The 16,777-nt window shown below is 37.2% G+C and overlaps 3 protein-coding genes across 3 annotated transcripts; all 3 read left to right on the top strand.

The window, feature by feature from the left end:
- Positions 1-898: 898 nt before the first annotated feature.
- MONOS_2003 (uncharacterized protein) lies at positions 899-8,658 on the top strand (the record flags this gene model as incomplete). The annotated part of the gene is made up of 4 exons (XM_067871894.1): positions 899-936; positions 1,075-4,505; positions 4,734-4,866; positions 5,172-8,658. 4 exons carry the CDS (start codon positions 899-901, stop codon positions 8,656-8,658), a joined length of 7,089 nt encoding a protein of 2,362 aa, XP_067729041.1.
- Positions 8,659-9,565: 907 nt separating this feature from the next.
- MONOS_2004 (putative glycerol 3-phosphate permease) lies at positions 9,566-12,237 on the top strand. Its single transcript, XM_067871895.1, has 2 exons — positions 9,566-9,916; positions 9,995-12,237. The coding sequence occupies exons 1-2, from the start codon at positions 9,585-9,587 to the stop codon at positions 11,304-11,306; spliced, it is 1,644 nt and encodes a 547-aa protein (XP_067729040.1). The 5' UTR covers positions 9,566-9,584; the 3' UTR covers positions 11,307-12,237.
- Positions 12,238-12,517: 280 nt separating this feature from the next.
- MONOS_2005 (uncharacterized protein) lies at positions 12,518-16,777 on the top strand (the record flags this gene model as incomplete). The annotated part of the gene is made up of 4 exons (XM_067871896.1): positions 12,518-12,697; positions 12,754-13,244; positions 13,317-13,423; positions 13,585-16,777. Coding segments are annotated over 4 exons (3,971 nt in total), but the record flags the coding sequence as incomplete, so codon positions are not given.

Raw genomic sequence — 16,777 nt, 5'->3', positions numbered from 1 at the left:
ATTAAAAATTCTCAAATTCAATTGAAAAATTTTAATTGCCGAACAAGAAAGTTTTATTTCATAAAATACTTCACAAATAAACAAACATGATGAATCACAAAAACGATCATTAATTCAAAAATTTGAAAAGTTTAGATCATAAAAAATCCCATTTTTTATTATTCAAAAAACAAACTGGAAACCGAAAAGAAATAAAAATTATATATTCGAAAGTTTAATGAAGATAACATGCCTTAATGTTGTATTATTCTTCATTTGCATAAAAAATGCTCAAGATTGCTTCTCGGTTGCATCAACAAGATTACACCAAATACCAGCAAATGCCCAAATAAAATCAATGTTGGGGTTATCAAACAAACAAAATGAAATTGAACTTGCCTTATCAACAAATGACATTCACTGTTTGAATTCAAAAAAAGAAATAGACTTCAATGATAAAGAAACAATAATTCCTGAACAAAGCACTTTCCTGAAAGATAACAACAATCAACAAAAACATGAAGATGAAACATTTGCTAACTGGGCAAAAACTTATAATTCAGTTCTTTTTTGGAAGAATGTTTCAGCAAATGGAACAGTTATTTCATCAAATTTAATACATTCTAATTGTTCATTTGAATTGAATAAAGTATTCTTTCAAAATGAACATTACCAAAAATTTTTCTTGAATTCAATCAACTCAAACATTTTCGTAAAGGAATCCACTTTCATTTGTAATGATTGTACAATTCAGACCCCATTTAACATTTCAAGTGGGATAATATTCATAACGAACATCAGCATCATTCACAACGGTCATTTGAACAATCCATTTTCACTTGTAGAAACATCAGCAAATGGCTCTTCTAGAAATAAATTAACCGGATCAGTGTTGATTAGCAACAGCAAATTTTCGTCAATGATTTCATCTGATAATGACTCGCTGTTAGGAAGCAAGTATTTTTATCAAGTCAAAACAAAGCATTGCAAATTCACAAATATCACGGAAAACCAATGCGAAAAACGAATCATTCATCAGCGCCATACGGTTCATACAAATATGATAGATAATTGCGAATTCATTGATTGTGAAAGACCTTTCTATGGAGTTGTTGTTGAAGGTTCTACCGCAAACGAATTATTTGCATTTAACAGTTCTTTTGAACGTTCTTCTGGAATAATAAAAAACACAGATTTTCTAACCACAAGAGGATCATTCACTGAAGGTGAAACAATATTTGAAGAATGCTCGTTCACAGGATGCTCTTCACTTCACGGAGGAGCAATAACAGTTTCAGGTAACGGAGTTTTAACAATAAAAACTTGCCTATTCTCGAAGTGCAATTGCACGTACACCGGTAAATATGCTTATGGAGGAGCAGTTTTATGTTATGGCACAAACTGTGAAATTCTAAATACAACATTTTTTTATTGTGTTGGAGTTGAGAATTATTCAATCGGAGGCGCATTTATTCACACACATAATGGGTTGTCTTTAATCAAGGGATGCAGTTTTATTGGATGTGAAGCGGCATTTGGTGGAGCAATTGCATGGGATGAAGGAGGAAGCGGATGTGCTTACGATTCAACATTTGATAACAACAAAGCAAGAACAGGCTATGCAGGGACTGTTTTTCTTCAAGATCAAAAAGTTATGTGCAATTTTTCAAATTGTTCAGTGTTGAGAGGATACTCACCACTGGGAGCAGCTGGAATTGATACTGCTGTTTCTTATAATGAATACAGATTTTCAATTAACTTCTGCTTTTTTGCGGAAAACAAAATGGAACTAGAGATGTATGCTGCAGACATTTTTATTGAAACGTCGTTCGAGCCTGATTATGGAAAGAATTTAATAACAAATTGCTATTCACTCTCCACCGCAAAAAGAAGAGTGGTTGTTTGTTCAAATTACAATGGGCAATGCGAAGATAATGACAATGAGAAGAATTCATGGCTCCCTATTCAACCAATTGAAATTTGTATAAAAGGATCAGGTACAAATATTTGCACATGCGGAAGAGAAGGTTCAGAATGCAAGACAGTAGCATATGGGATAACACTATGGCGATCTGACATGAAGCAAAATATCATTCTTGCAGGAGAAGAATTTATTGAAGATGAAATTTTATTAAATGGAAAGAGTTTCATTTTCGTTGGATGTTCTGACAAAAAGACAAAACTCAAATGCTTGAAGTCATCTTTAAATGAATGCCTTCTCGTCATTTCAAATGGATCTCTTACTGTTAATACAATATCTTTTGTGAGTGCTTTCAATAGAACAGTTATACGAATCGGATCAAACGGAATAACTAGTTTCAATGACTGTTCATTTGAAAATGAAACTTCACTTATGGATTGTTCATGCAAAACACTAATTTGCATCGACAGTGGAAGTTTAAAAATGGTGAACTCAAGAATATGTGATTTTAATTTTGAAGCAGCAAGCTGCATATCAATGATTAATGCTCAGAATATTGAAATTTCATTGTGCACTTTTGAAAATATTATGAATGATGGAAATGGAGGATGCATTTACGCTGATTATCCTGATGTTGGGAATGAGCGCAGTATTGATATAAATGGAAGCAAATTTATAAATTGTAACATTACCGGAACAGAAAACGAAGGAGGAGGAATGTTCATATCAATTTCCAATGGATGTTCGTTTAATTTAGCGAACACTGAATTTGAGAAGTGTGTAGCACCATTTGAAATCGAAGAAAAAGGAAAGGGTGGTGGTTTAATGATAATTTTGAAGGATTTGTCGTTTGAGTTCAATTTATCAGGAGGAATATTTGGAGAAAACAATAACGCAAAATATGGAAAAGACGTGTTCATTCGATCAATAAATCTTCTATCAGCCATCAATATTAACAGATTTTTATTTTGGAAAGAAGACGATGCTTCAGATAAACTTATGGGAATGGAAAATTCCATACCTGACGTAGTTATTCCATTGGAGATTTATTTTCTACAACTTAAATCTGCAGTTAAAGTTGCAGAAAATGGAGTGGATTATGCAAAATGCGGTTTTGAATCATTTCCGTGCCAAACACTGGGATATTCATTTTTCAGAAAGAAAGGATTTATAAAAAACGTTGAGATATTTGAAGGCGTTCAGGTTAATGAGAAAATTATTATGAATGACGTTGAATATAACATCAATGGAGGAGAATCAATGAGCACTATGCGAATCAACAGAAACGAGAATAATGATGAGTCAAATGGGATGATCGAAATAAGTGAATCATGCACCTTTAAAAGCATCAAGATGATGTTGTGCAATTCAATAAGACCCTATTCTTCACTATTAAAAGTCAACGCTGATTGCCTAAACATTGATAATATAATAATTGAAGGAAATTCGGAAGAGTGCAATGGGCTTGAAGTTGAATATAATATCATCTCTATTTTGAATGGACATGCAATTGCAAATCAATTATTTATTGATGGAATAACTATTTGTGATCATTCCATCATTGAATTGATTGGTGGGGATTCAACTGCAACAATTATCGCTTGCGAGTGGCGGAACATTCATTCATCCGGACAAATTGGATTAATTCATGTAACAGAATACGGATTTATTGATGCAAATGATTCAAAAATTTGTGGATGCATATTTGAAGAAGGATGTGGTATAAAATTGAATTGTCCAGGAATAGCAACAATTGGAAACATTTCATTTTTGAATAATACCATTTCAAAAGGAAATGGAACATGCATCAACTGCCAAGATTTAGATGATAAGATAGATAAGATCACAATTTATGATTGCAATTTCGAAGAATGCAAAGTTATGAGTGATGAAGATGGAGGAGGTGGACTTTTCTGTTCGTTATCAAATTCGTCAGAAATTATTATTTCATCCTGTCATTTCAACAGATGCGAAGCACCAACTGATCAAATGATTAGCTTTGGAGGTGGAATTCTTTTGGATAGCAATGAAGCAGATTGCTTTATTTTAAGAGATCTTGATTTTTCATATTGCAGTGCAAAATTCGGCAAGAATATGTTTATTCAATGTGCTGATTTATTCAATTCGGTGACAACAGCAACATTTTGCTTTGATGTTTCCAAAGGATGGGAAGATGATAACCTGTTTGTTGGAAATGACAAGATATATAAAAGTTTCGATATCACCCGTCTTCTTCTTGAATATACCTCTGAGCAGATATTTGTAAGTGAAACAAAGGGATTGGATACTTTACGATGCGGAAGAGAAAATGAACCATGCTTGACTGTACCAAAGTGCATTGAACACTTTCGACATTCTGTTGACCCAAACCCTCTCACAAACTTTTCTTTTTCGCAAGCTGAATTAATAGACCCTTCATTACTCAAACTGTTTGTGATTGAAGATGTTCTAGTTGATAGTAAGCTTGATTTGTCTGGCATATGCATCACATCAGCGATGCCACTTGAGAGAAGCTTTTTAAGATTCAATCCGATTTTTAATTGCAAAGCTAAAGGAGTTGTTGACTGTGAATCCATTTTTGAGAACAGCAGAGACATGACAATTAGTATGCTGAATTTGAGTTTCACAAATATTAATGAACTGGATATTGAAGGAGTTATATGGACATCAAATGGGCATTTCATATTAAGTGAATGTGATGTTAATGACATTTCCAATAACAAGTTGAAATATTCATTCATCATTTGTACATCAGGAAAATGTGAAATTATTGCGAGTTCATTCAGCCAACTGAATTGTGATTCTCATTTTATTGTTTCGCATTGCATTGAAGAGTTATCTGTCAAAAACATTTCAATAAAAGGAGTAACACTAAACGGAATGAGTTTTTTCAAGCATTGCTGTTCATACAGTGATGAAACAGAGTGCATTGAAAACGATAAAATGATTGTGTTTGAATTGTGCGAGTTTGAGAATATTTCTCACAAATCGGAAACAGAACCAGCCATTATTTTTTGTGATTGCGACAGTGATTGCGAAAGTAACATTATCATTGAGAATACAACTTTGAAGAAATGTGGAAGTGATTGGAGTAAAAAGGAGGTGGAATGATGATTCAATTGAATGAAAAAAATGGAATGCAAATTCATAATTCAAGTGTAATCGAATGCTATTGTGCATTAAATGGACGTGGAGGTGGGATGTATTTGGACTGCATTGAGAAAAAGGAAATACTGTTAAACTTTGCTATTACAAACGTAACATTCATTAGGAATCTTGGATATTGTGGAAGAGATGTTTATGTAAAATGTCAATCCATTGAAAAACAATTAAGCGATGTGCAATTCCAAATTAACTTCAATCTACCATTTGACAGAGAGTTAGCGATCTGGGGATGTACAATGGATGCATTTGAAGATGAGGAGGATCTTCTTCCTTATTTGATTGTTTTCAAAGATGAAATGATATTTGTATCAAATGTAATGGAAAACAACGCTGACAATCGTCAATGCGGAAAACAAATAAGTCCATGCACATCTGTGGATATTGGAATGTCACATGTAATTCCTTCAGTTTACAGTCACTTGCTTATTTATAGGAGTTCCTCTGTGAATGGCGAAGGATATGTCAGTGATGTCACAATCAAAATGCTAGATTCCGATCAACATGATGGAATTATTGTTTTGAATAACACGATTTACAATAGACGTGATGCTTTATTCCTTTTAAATTCCACAGTGAATATATACAATGTGTCATTTGTTTTTTCCAACAAATTCAGTAGTGAGCATGTTGGACTTCTTTGGATGGATAGAGGAAATTTGAACATTGACGGGGTTTGCTTTCGTCAGGATAACGACGAGCACATGAAGAACGAGAGAAGCTTGAATTGCTCGTTTGTTGTTGTTATCCAAGGGTCTATGAGCATACGTGATTGCTCTGTATCTAACATCAGAACAAAAGAATGCTTCATTGATGTGAGAAATGGAACAACAGTTAGGATAGAAAGAGTGTTATCCAATGCGATTCATTTGTATAAATCGTTCATAATTATTCAAAAAACATTAAACTTATCTCTTTCCAACGTAGAAACATTTAACGAATATTCAGAAGGAAACATGATTCAACTAAATAACATTGAAAATGCCATTGTTCAAGTACTGACAATTGATAAATGCTCAGGTAATGGCTTATTCTTTGAAACAAAGAACATTCGAAATTTAGAAATTTCAAAAGTGAAAATATCTTATTCGACATTTCAATTTGGATGGCATATCATCAAGACAGAGGAAGATTTTGATTCAGAAAGAAGAAATTTAGAGATTAAAACTGAATCAAAAGATAAAGAAAGCATAAAAGAAAGCTCTAACGACATCAAAGAAGAACAAGTCGAGATTAGCCAAATCGAAGGAAACGGAGTGCAGATTAAAAAAGAACCTTTCGTTTCTGCTGTTAATCTTCGAACTTTTTCCACATTCTCTCATATTAGTTTGATGAATATATCCACCGAATCACTTGAATCAAGCGTCTTTTGTGTTAAGAACAATAGCAAAAAAGTTGAGTTTATCAACTGTTCCATTGTGAATTGTAAATCACTAATTGAAACGGGAACTCTTGTTAATGTAGATGAAAGCACAAATTTGTTCATGAATTTGTGTTTATTTAACGGATACGAAAGTGAGTCAAAAAGCGTAAACAAATTGACTCCGAAAGAGCATGATTGTAACATTTGCTGGTGGAATGGGTCATCAGTAGAATTCTCTGGAACGACAGCACAGATGAAAGATACAGAAATTACAAACTCTTCAAAAGGTGGAATAACAATGAATGGAGGAAATGTGAATATTGAGAAAGGAGAGTTTTTGAATAACAATCCATCAATTGAAGGATATCCATCAATGAGAAGGAATATCATCTGTTCAGATTCAGGAGTATTGAATGTGATGAGTTTGAAAGGAGGAGATGGATTGAAGGATAACATTTCACTCTGGATGTTGAATGAAGGGTGCAGCTTTGATGGAATTGCTTCAGAAAGGGTTTCATCATTCTTCATTCCAGTTCTGGAATGCGTTGAAGCAAAAGAAGAGACAGATCGAATAAAATTGATATTCAAAGGGATGCTTCTTGTTCCATGCAATCTGTCATTTTCAGTTGTGAAGAGGAAGGGAGAGGAGAAAGAGATTGAACATTATGATTTTGATTCAAATGGGTTTTTGTCAGAGAAAGAAGCAGAAGGAAGTGTGGCAAAAGATCTCCTCAGCAATTGCGGAGACGAAATAGAAGTGAGTGTGCATATTTTGTTTGGCGACACAGAATCTCCTTCCTCAACAAATTTATTTATTCTGAAGAATGCAAGTGAAACAAAGGAAAATGGAAATGAAAGGATTGTTGAAGGAGGAAGAGAACAAAAATCATTTTGGCCGATCATTGTGATCATCATGGCAATCATTCTCGTGATCGTGCTTATTGCGTCTGTTATTTTGGCAGTTCGATGGATAAAACAAAAGAGAAGAACAGAGGAATTGGAGATCATTGTGGAAGACACAGTGAGGAAGGATCCTAAGGCATTTGAGATGGTGACGATGGAGATGTCGCCAGAGGAGCAGTGGAGGAGAGCAGAAAGGGAGGCAGAGAAGAAGAATGAAGAGAGAATTAAGAAGAGGGTGTATGAGAAAAGTTTGGGACACTCTGAGTCATCAGAGCATCTTCTATCCGAGAGTGGTTCCACTGAATACATCTTGGGAAAAGACTCAGACAAGATCCCCGAATGGGTGCTGGAGAAGGTTGATGATGAGGAAGAGACAAGAAAGAGATCTCCTTCACCATCCATTTCATCCACTTCCACCACTTCGACAACTGATTCAGATTCAACTTTTGTTCGAGGGGAGAATCTGTGTCCAACCACCTCATCGATGTCGAATCTGGTGGATGCGATGGCATGCTCATCGCCTCATGAGAAGCTGATTGTGGATTTGAGAGATTCGCTGTTCATGTTGCTTCATGGAAAGAACAAGACAAAGGAGATGCCGATTGGCTCCTTGAAAGAAAGAGAGCAAACAGCTGCTCAAATCCTGTTCTGGGTGGCTAATCTGGCGCTGCACTCATTTGACGAGATGGAGAACAAGCTCCAGTCATTGGCCAATCTGAGTCCACACATTGTTCTTTTTTCAGAGCACATGGTGATCTGCATCGTGATGCACTCTGACTTATCTTCTGATGACAGTTCAGACTCATCATCAATCTCTTCATCAACAGTTGTGACATCTGCAAGCGAGGATGATGATGAATACTCTCTGCCTTCATCTGCATTTGAGGATGATGCAAATAATAAGAAAGAGTGTTTACGTTGGAAGGCACCAGAACTGATGGTGAACAGGAAGATGGAGACAACAAGGAAGTCTGTTGTGTTTTCTATTGGAATGATGGCATGGGAGTGTCTGACGCTCCAGATTCCATTTGGAGAGTATGAGGCAGAGGTAGCTGGAAATAAAATTGCGAATGGAGAAAGACCTCAGCCAGAAGAAATCAATGGATGTGAGTTAAGCAGAGGGGTGAAAGCATGTGTGTCACAGAATAGCGAGGAGAGGCCTGGATTGCTGGAAGTGAAGAGGGAGTTGTTTGGGTACTTTCCAGCTGGGGTGATGATGGTCACTGTATCAGACGCCATTGGTTTAGAAGCTTTGGAAAGCAAACATGAGAACTCTTGTAACACGCACAAAATAGCTGGAAAAGACGTGTCAATTTTGACAGATGGATGAATTGTCGAAAATTTCTTGGAGAAAAAATTCTCTATTTATTAGATAAAAGTCCAGAAATGAAAGATTAAAGCAAGACAAGTGCAAACATATATTTGATTGAAGACTTCTTTTTCAATTTCCTCATATTCTTTTGTTTTTTTGTTCACATTCAGTTGTCATTTTTCTTGCGTGTAATTCACATTTTCATGTTGATCTTAACTCTTTAATTCACAGTTTAATTATTAATTGTTGATGCTCCATGTCTTGTGGACGAAAAGCTCAACAAGCAACTAAACTTTATAAAAAAAGATTTTGAATCGATAGACATTGCTTTCTACTTTCTCTTTCTTTCTTTTTAACGATAAATAAAAATTAATCATTTTTTATGAAAATTTTGTAGGAGGAAAAATGTAAGAATGTGCAAAAATCAATAAAGCAACGCAAACCAACAAAAACGTGTTAATGGTTTTTCATTTAATTTTGTTTGTGTTAAATTTCTTGTTTCTTTTGATATTTTCATAAAGTGACAATCATAATATTTCAACATGTTTGTAAATTTTTATGATGATGCGTAGTATTTCAAACAAAATAATAAACGACTATAACTATGTTAATCAATAAAATTATAACGCGTGCATCTTTTATCTATGGAAAATGTATTTATTTTGCTTTTCACGGTAAATCAAAATATAAATTTATATTCCAAAAATAAAATCTTTACAAAGCAAAATAATAAACGTACCGCGAAGTTAGAAATGCTAACCTTTCAGATACAAGCATTAGACGCATTTCGGAGTAATTGCACCAAAATAATTATTAGATGATGGGTCATGGATAAAATTATCTTTTTGGAGAAGGAAGCAACTTTTTCAAAATCTTATGTTTTTCCAGAAAATTACTAAATCAAGGATTGCAAAGAAAAATAACCATAATATTGACTTTTAAGTATGGCTGAAGCAGAAGCTCCTTGGCTTGGATCTGTTATTACAGTTGTTGTTTGTGCAATATTGGTCGGTGCTTGCATTCTAGATTTGACTCACAACAGAAAGCCACCAAATAAATATCCTTATAAGTTCATATTAATTCGTTTTGCGAACTGGATTACCGTTGGTTTAACGTACGCATGCACATATTTCGGGAGATACAACATGTCACTGGTAAATACACCAGATTCACATGATCTGTTAGGCTTGACCAAAACACAATTTGGAATTGTTACAACAATAAGAACTTTAATTTATGCTGTTTTTGTAACAGTCAACGGAGTTATTGTGGATAAGTGTGGATTAAAAATTCATATTTCAGTTATTTATTATTTATCAACATTTATTTTTTCAATTTCAATTTTTATTTGCAGAATTGGAGGGCAAGCTGCATCTATTGTTGGGGCAACAGGATCTGGAGTTGCAAATGTTATAACTGGAATTTATTTGAGTTATATGAAAGGAAAAGGAGTTGTAAATATTGTAGCATTGACTTTCTTCTTCTCTTTCAATGATTACTTCCAAACGTTTTGCACAACAGCCATTTGCAAAGTTGGAGTCAATTGGTATCATCTCACGGAAAGAGGCTTATTCAGTGGAATATTTGGAATTGTCATTTCTTTTGGATTGTTTTTGGCACTTCAAGTTAATGGAATGATAAAGGCTGGAGCACATCTTTCATCAGTCTTTTTTGTTCCTGGGGTGATTCTTTCATTTTTTGCCTTACTTTGCGTATTTTTTGTCAAAGCAACTCCAGAAGATGCGGGATGGCCGCCAGTTGACGATGAGTCTATTGCAGAAGCAGCTGAAAGGCAAAAAAGGAAAGACGAAAGGCGCGAAAGAAGAGAAGCAGAAGCAGCGTCTGCTTTTAAGGATGATTCCATTAATACAGCAAATGGAGATTCTTATAATCTATCAGCAGGCAATGGGAATAAAGCTGGCACAAACGAGGAAGAAGAAGAAGAAAAAGTGGATTACGGAATGCCTTTGAAAGAATTGCTCAGGCGACTTTTCTGCAACCCAACTTTTCTTTTGCTGTGCGTTGTCGATTTTTGCGTTGGATGGTGCCGTGACGGTATTATTCAGAATTATGGGATGTACTTTAAGACCGATTGGCTTGCATCAGAAAGCTCCGTGCTGTATCAGATGGCTTCAACTGGCATAACAATTGGTTCAATGTTTGGATCGTTGGGAGCTGGTGTCGTCTCTGACTACTGTTGCGGATCAAGGCGTCCTCCAGTTGCTTTTGCTGCCCTTGTCTTGTATACGGGGATGATACTTATTGCGTATTTTGCGAAGGCTGGATGGGTTGCTTGCTTGGGTATTTCATTGACATCGTTCTGTTTTTCGTGTGTCCATGGTATCATCACCTCAACATGTGCAATGGATCTGGCTGGGCCAAGAGCTACTGCAACAGCTGTGGGCATATTAGATGGCATCCAAAAGATTGGCTCTGCACTCACAGGCGTCTGCATGGGCGCTCTTTATGACAAATACGGTGCACGCGGGTGGCTTACAGGTCTATTTCCTGTCAGTGCATTGGGAGCATTGTTGCTGATTCCTATTTTGCCGAAGGGGAAGAAGAAGGCAGCTCCAGGCAAGGAAGAAATGAACAAAGAAGAAGGAAAGAACGTTGTGGAGGAGCAAGCCTTGACGGATGAGACGTTGCCACTGATCAAAGAATAAATTTCACTTACAAAGTTAAACAAAGGCATTGAGAAAGGCGAAAATTATAAAGCAAAGCTTACAACGTTGCTAATTATGTTGAGTGCGAGCTTTATGAGGGTATTATTTTTTACACACCTGTTGCTATTCAATTAATGTTGGATATACTATTCAAAACTGAATTCTGTTTATAGCACATTTCTTTTATTCTTCGTCTTACTCATTCTTTTTGTTGATTTTTTTGTCTGCAAATATATTTTTTAATTTTTTTGTCTTTTTAACTTTGAATTCAAAAGTCTTTCTATTGGAGATGACTTTTTTTCTGATTCTCTCGATAGTACACATGGATGTTATTTGGGGATATTTCAGCACCATTCTAAATGTTCACATTTGATGTTCAAGTTAGTGTATCTATTCTGTTATGCTTTTCTCTGTGCTTTTTCTTCTTTATCCTTGTCATATTTTGAACTCTCTTTTTCTCTTTTTCTCTTATTCCCATATGTAGAATCTTTTGTTCTAACATTTTCTATTCTTTCAAGTCAACTTGTATGTTTTCTTTTCTTTCTTTCTTTCTTTTTTTTTTTTTCAATTTTCTTCTTCTCCTTCTTTTTCTGACTTACACTTTTTTTCTTTCCTTTCTTTTAAGAGTTGGATCGTTGATCAATTCTCTTCTTGTTTTTAATCACGCTTTTCATTGCATTCATTTCTTCTACATAATTTAAAAAAAGATTTTTTTCTAGACGAATGTTTCCAAAATAGTTATTACTTACAAAGTAATTTCAAATTTCTTCATGTGTACTATTTTCTTTGCTATTCAGTTTATAAAACGTTTTTTGATTTTCTTATTGCGCTGTTGATCGATTTGGAGTGAACATGGTTATTTTTATAAGACTAATTGAAAAGTACTTTTTATTTTCACAAACCTCAAAGATCAGACAAAAGCGTTTTTCAATGCGTTGCAATTTTTCTCATGATAAAATAAATTTCTGAAAAAAAAATGAAAAAAACAAAATAAAATGAGCTTGAAAAATGAAGAAAATGAGATCATTTCTTTTATACAGAATTCTTAAAAGTATTAAAAAGAAATACTGTGCCATTTAACAATTTCAGCAACTGAAGCTTCTATTATCTGTTATATATCAAATGATTCCAATAATAATACACATTTATATGCAATGAAAATTCTTGGACCATAACATAAAAACCATGATTCTTGTTCATTTAAATAATTAATGGTGGAACAACTGACAAGAGAAGAAAAATTAAAATATAATAAATATATTACTCAAGCACTTAGTCTTCAGAAATCTCAAGATTTAAATGAACAAAAAACTGCTCTTTCATTACTTGAAAAGGCTCTTGCGATATATTCTGCAAATCCAAAGCTTCAATTAAAAATAGAACGATTAACAGTTTGAATTTAATAATTAATGCGATGTTATAAATCACAATTTTGTATTTTTAAAAGCAAAAAATTCACTTGCTTGAAGCTGAACAAGTTGAAACAAATGATGATGCAGAAGAGGTTGCATCTCAAAATACGCCTGTTCAAGAAAAAGAGCAAAATGAAGAAGTATTAGATCCAACCAACGAAGCTATCTACGAAGACAATACATCAGACAAACGCGAGAGCTTGCCTGAATCAAATCAATCAAAAAAAGAAAGCCATCTACTCCTTCATCCACATCAAGTTGAAGGAGTAAGATGGCTTCTTTCAATTATTCATGAACAAAAAAACTCTTGCTGTCCTGGTGGCATTTTGGCTGATGAAATGGGACTCGGAAAGACTATCCAAATATGTTCTTTTCTTTCTGAATGGCACGAAGAACGAAAAAAGGAAATAATAGAATGGGGAAAAGCTGAGTGGAAAACAAGAGGGAAAAAGCCACAATGTCTTGCAGTTTTGCTTGTACTCCCCCCAACTCTCATGAGCCAGTGGGCTGATGAGCTTGCACGTTGGTATGTAAATTTGAAATTTTCAAATTTTTTGTCAATTATATTCACATTTTATTCTTTTATTATTTATAACAGGGCGCCAAATGTTCCACGTGAGGCTTTGTATTCTTTATCGAACAGACAAAAAGCTGATACTATTGATCGTATTTTTTCAAAAGGAGGTATTGCAGTAACATCATATGGTATGAAATTTTTTGCATTGCCTGTTTCATTCATCATCCCTTCTGTTTCTGTGATATTTCATATTATCCATTTGCAATCTTTCCGTTTTGTTATATCAATTTTTAATTATTCGAATTAATATATATCTGCGTTTTTTTTTATTATTTTTGATGTTCCAAAGGAACACTCCAGCAACTACAGCAGGCGCTGGAGGGAAAAGGCACGTTTGATGCAGTTATTGTGGATGAAGGGCACAAAATCAAGAACTCGTCTTCAAAGACTGCCATCGCTGCCAGGAAGATTGCAGCAGACTTCAGGTTTATTATGACAGGAACGCCCATTCAGAACAACCTGAAGGAGTTTTGGGCGCTTTTCCACTTTCTGTGCCCCTTCGACGGCTTGCTGGGCTCCTACAACGAGTTTGAGCAGTATGTTGTGAAGCCGATCCAGAAAGGGCAGCTCAAAGACGCCAACACAGACGCCCAGCGGGAAGGAGAGCGGGCCAGCCTGGTGCTTCGGGAGACAGTTATGCCCTACTTCCTGCGGAGAGAGAAAACAGAGGGAGAACGCATGGTCGGAGATGAGGTTGTGGCAGAGACGTACCGCGTGCTCCCGGACGGGCAGAGGAGGAGCTACGGGAGCGCGAAGCAAGGGAGAGGAAGAGGAGGCAGCGAAGACACACAGGAAACACACGAAGGTGATCTCAATGGCACACTCTCGTATTTGTCTGGAAGTGGTTCTTCAGTCAATCCATCACCATCTGCAACGCCTTCTCCTTCTCCTCCATTGTCTTCCTCTCCTGTCTCTTCTTCTCTTTCTCTGTGCCCTTCTAACTCACCCACTCCGTTTCAAGAACAGCACAGCTCCTTCAGAAATCAGTCGCATTCGACGTATCGTGTGGACATAATGGCCTGCTGGATACCTCCCTCCACTGCACAAAAGAAGCTTTATGAGGGCATCTTATCTTCTGAGGAGATGAAGCTTGCGTTTGCAAAGACGAAGTTTGTGCTGCCTTTCATCGCAATCTGCAAAAAGATATGTTGTCACCCGTGGCTCATGCGGAAGACAAGCCCGTGGCTGGTGGGGAGAGAGCGAGAGAGAGAACTGAGAGAAAGAGAGAGGGAGAAAGAGAAGAAAGAGAAGAAGAAAAAGATGAGGAAGCGGAAGCTGCAGCTGGAAAGTGGGAAAGACGGTGAAGCAGAGTTAGAAGACAGCATCGAGCTGAATGAAGAAGTGGAACTTGAAGAGAAAGAAGGCGCGCAAGACGCAGATGCAGAAGAAGAGGCAGATCTGAAGCCGAGTTTGGACCAAGCGCTGTTTGTGGCGCCGAAGATGCGTATTTGCCTGGCGCTAATTCGGCAGATAGTGTCTGTGGAGAGGCATTCAGTGATAGTCTTTTCGGAGTCTGCGCGAATGCTGGGATTGCTTCAGTGGGCCATTCATGAGCAGAACGCAAGGGCTCATGAGAAGGCAGCGAAAAAGAGAGAGGAATGGGAGCAAAGAAGGAAAGAGAAAGAGAAAGAGAAGTTGGGAAAGGAAGATCAAACAACTGAAACGAAAGATGATGATGATGAAACACAAAAAATAACAAAAAAAGCAGATGCTTCTTCAACTTCAACTTCTGCTTCTCCAACAAATTCAACTTCAAAAAGTGGAAGCTCTGAAAAAACAAACAGCAAGGAAAAGGGAGAGGATAAGGGTGAAGGTGAAGATGAGGATGAAGATGCTGAGCCTGTGATTGAGCCTGACATCCAAGTGTTTCTGATGACAGGGCAGACGCCGATTCCTGAAAGGAACTACATTGTGCAGTTCTTCCAAGACACCACCTCGAAAAAGGAGAAAGCAGAAGAAGAGATGAATCTCAATGAGAATATTGCGAATGAGATTGGCGGATCGGGTGTTCGACTGCCGCATCGTGTGCTGAATGCCTTCCACGGCCGAGAAAAACCCCGAAGCTTTGACAGCTCTTACTCATCAAAGTCGCCTTCTCCGTCTCCTTCTCCGTCCTCTTCCCGCGCAGCACACGCCTCCAACATGCCGGCGGTGCTTCTGCTCTCCACACGCGTCGGGGGTGTTGGGCTGACGCTGACAGGGGCAGACAGAGTGATCATGTTTGACCCTTCGTGGAACCCAGCCATCGATGAGCAGGCGATTGCTCGTGTCGATCGGATTGGGCAGCGCTCGGATGTGATTGTGTATCGCCTGCTGCAGTGCGGGATGATCGAAGAGAAGATGTTCCGGAGGCAGATTGTGAAGGGGAGGCTGATGAAGGAGCTGGTCTCGGCGCAGACGTCGCTTTCGCGCTATTTCTCGCCGGTGGAGCTGAAAGAGCTGCTGCGGATGGGAGAGACAGGAATGTCGCTGACACACCAAATGCTGCTGGATGTGCATGGAGAGAAAGCAACACCTGGAGAAGGCATAGAAGAAGAAGAAGAGCGTTTAAAGGAAGAGAGAAAAGAGGCAGCAAAAAGAGGGAAAGGAGATGGTGAGCAACTTGATGAAGCAGGCATTTCGGAAAGACTGTTAGCAATTGAAGAAAGGAGAAAGAAGAGAGCAGAAAAGCGGATGATACGAGAACAGCAAAAGAGGAAGATTGAGGAAGATCTGAACAGCACACTCCAATCGATATCGAATGTGCAATCTTCGTCTTTTGCAGGCAATAATCCAATTTACTCTTCTGCTAATTCCAATTTATCGTCACCATATGCCAATCCAAACACGAAGCAGATGATTGTGATATCGCTGCAGACGGCGCTGGAGCGCATAATGAGTGAGGAAGCAGCAGAGAAGAAAGAAGAGGAAGAAAACAGAATGGAAGAGCAATATCTGAAGGATATGGCAAAGGCATTGCATGAGTCAATGCAATCGAACAATTCTTCTTCGAGTTCTTCTTTGGGGAATAGCAACAATGCAGCATCTGAAGGCAATGATAGCAAAACGAGCAAAGAGATTGAAGAGCAAATGAAGGAAGAGAAGAGAAAAAAGCGGGAAAGAGAGAAAGTGCATATTCAGACACTGAAGCAGCAAGTGCAGCGTCTGATGGAGCTTGGGTGTTGTGATGTGACAGATCAGTCAGTGATATTTGCGTCGATGAGCAATGAATTGGGAGGAGAGGAGGAAGAGGAAGAGGAGATGGAAGGGGAAGAAGGGGCAGGAGGAGAAAAGAAGAAGAGGAAAAGGAGAGGATGGAGAGGAAGAAGGACAAGAAATGAAGATGAAGAAGGCGAAGATCCAGAAAGTGCATTCAACAAGAAGAAGGAGAAGACAGCGAAGCAGATGCTGATGGAGCTGAATGATGATCTCATTTTGGAGTGGCTGAGGAAGAAGAAAGGGACAGAAGCATCGCAGTTGGAAAGGGGAGAAGGGAAAGAAAG

This window comes from Monocercomonoides exilis (genome assembly GCF_001643675.1).
Source record: "Monocercomonoides exilis strain PA203 chromosome Unknown scaffold17-1647472, whole genome shotgun sequence".
Taxonomy (NCBI): domain Eukaryota; phylum Preaxostyla; order Oxymonadida; family Polymastigidae; genus Monocercomonoides; species Monocercomonoides exilis.
This window is presented reverse-complemented; position numbering and strand designations above follow the sequence as displayed.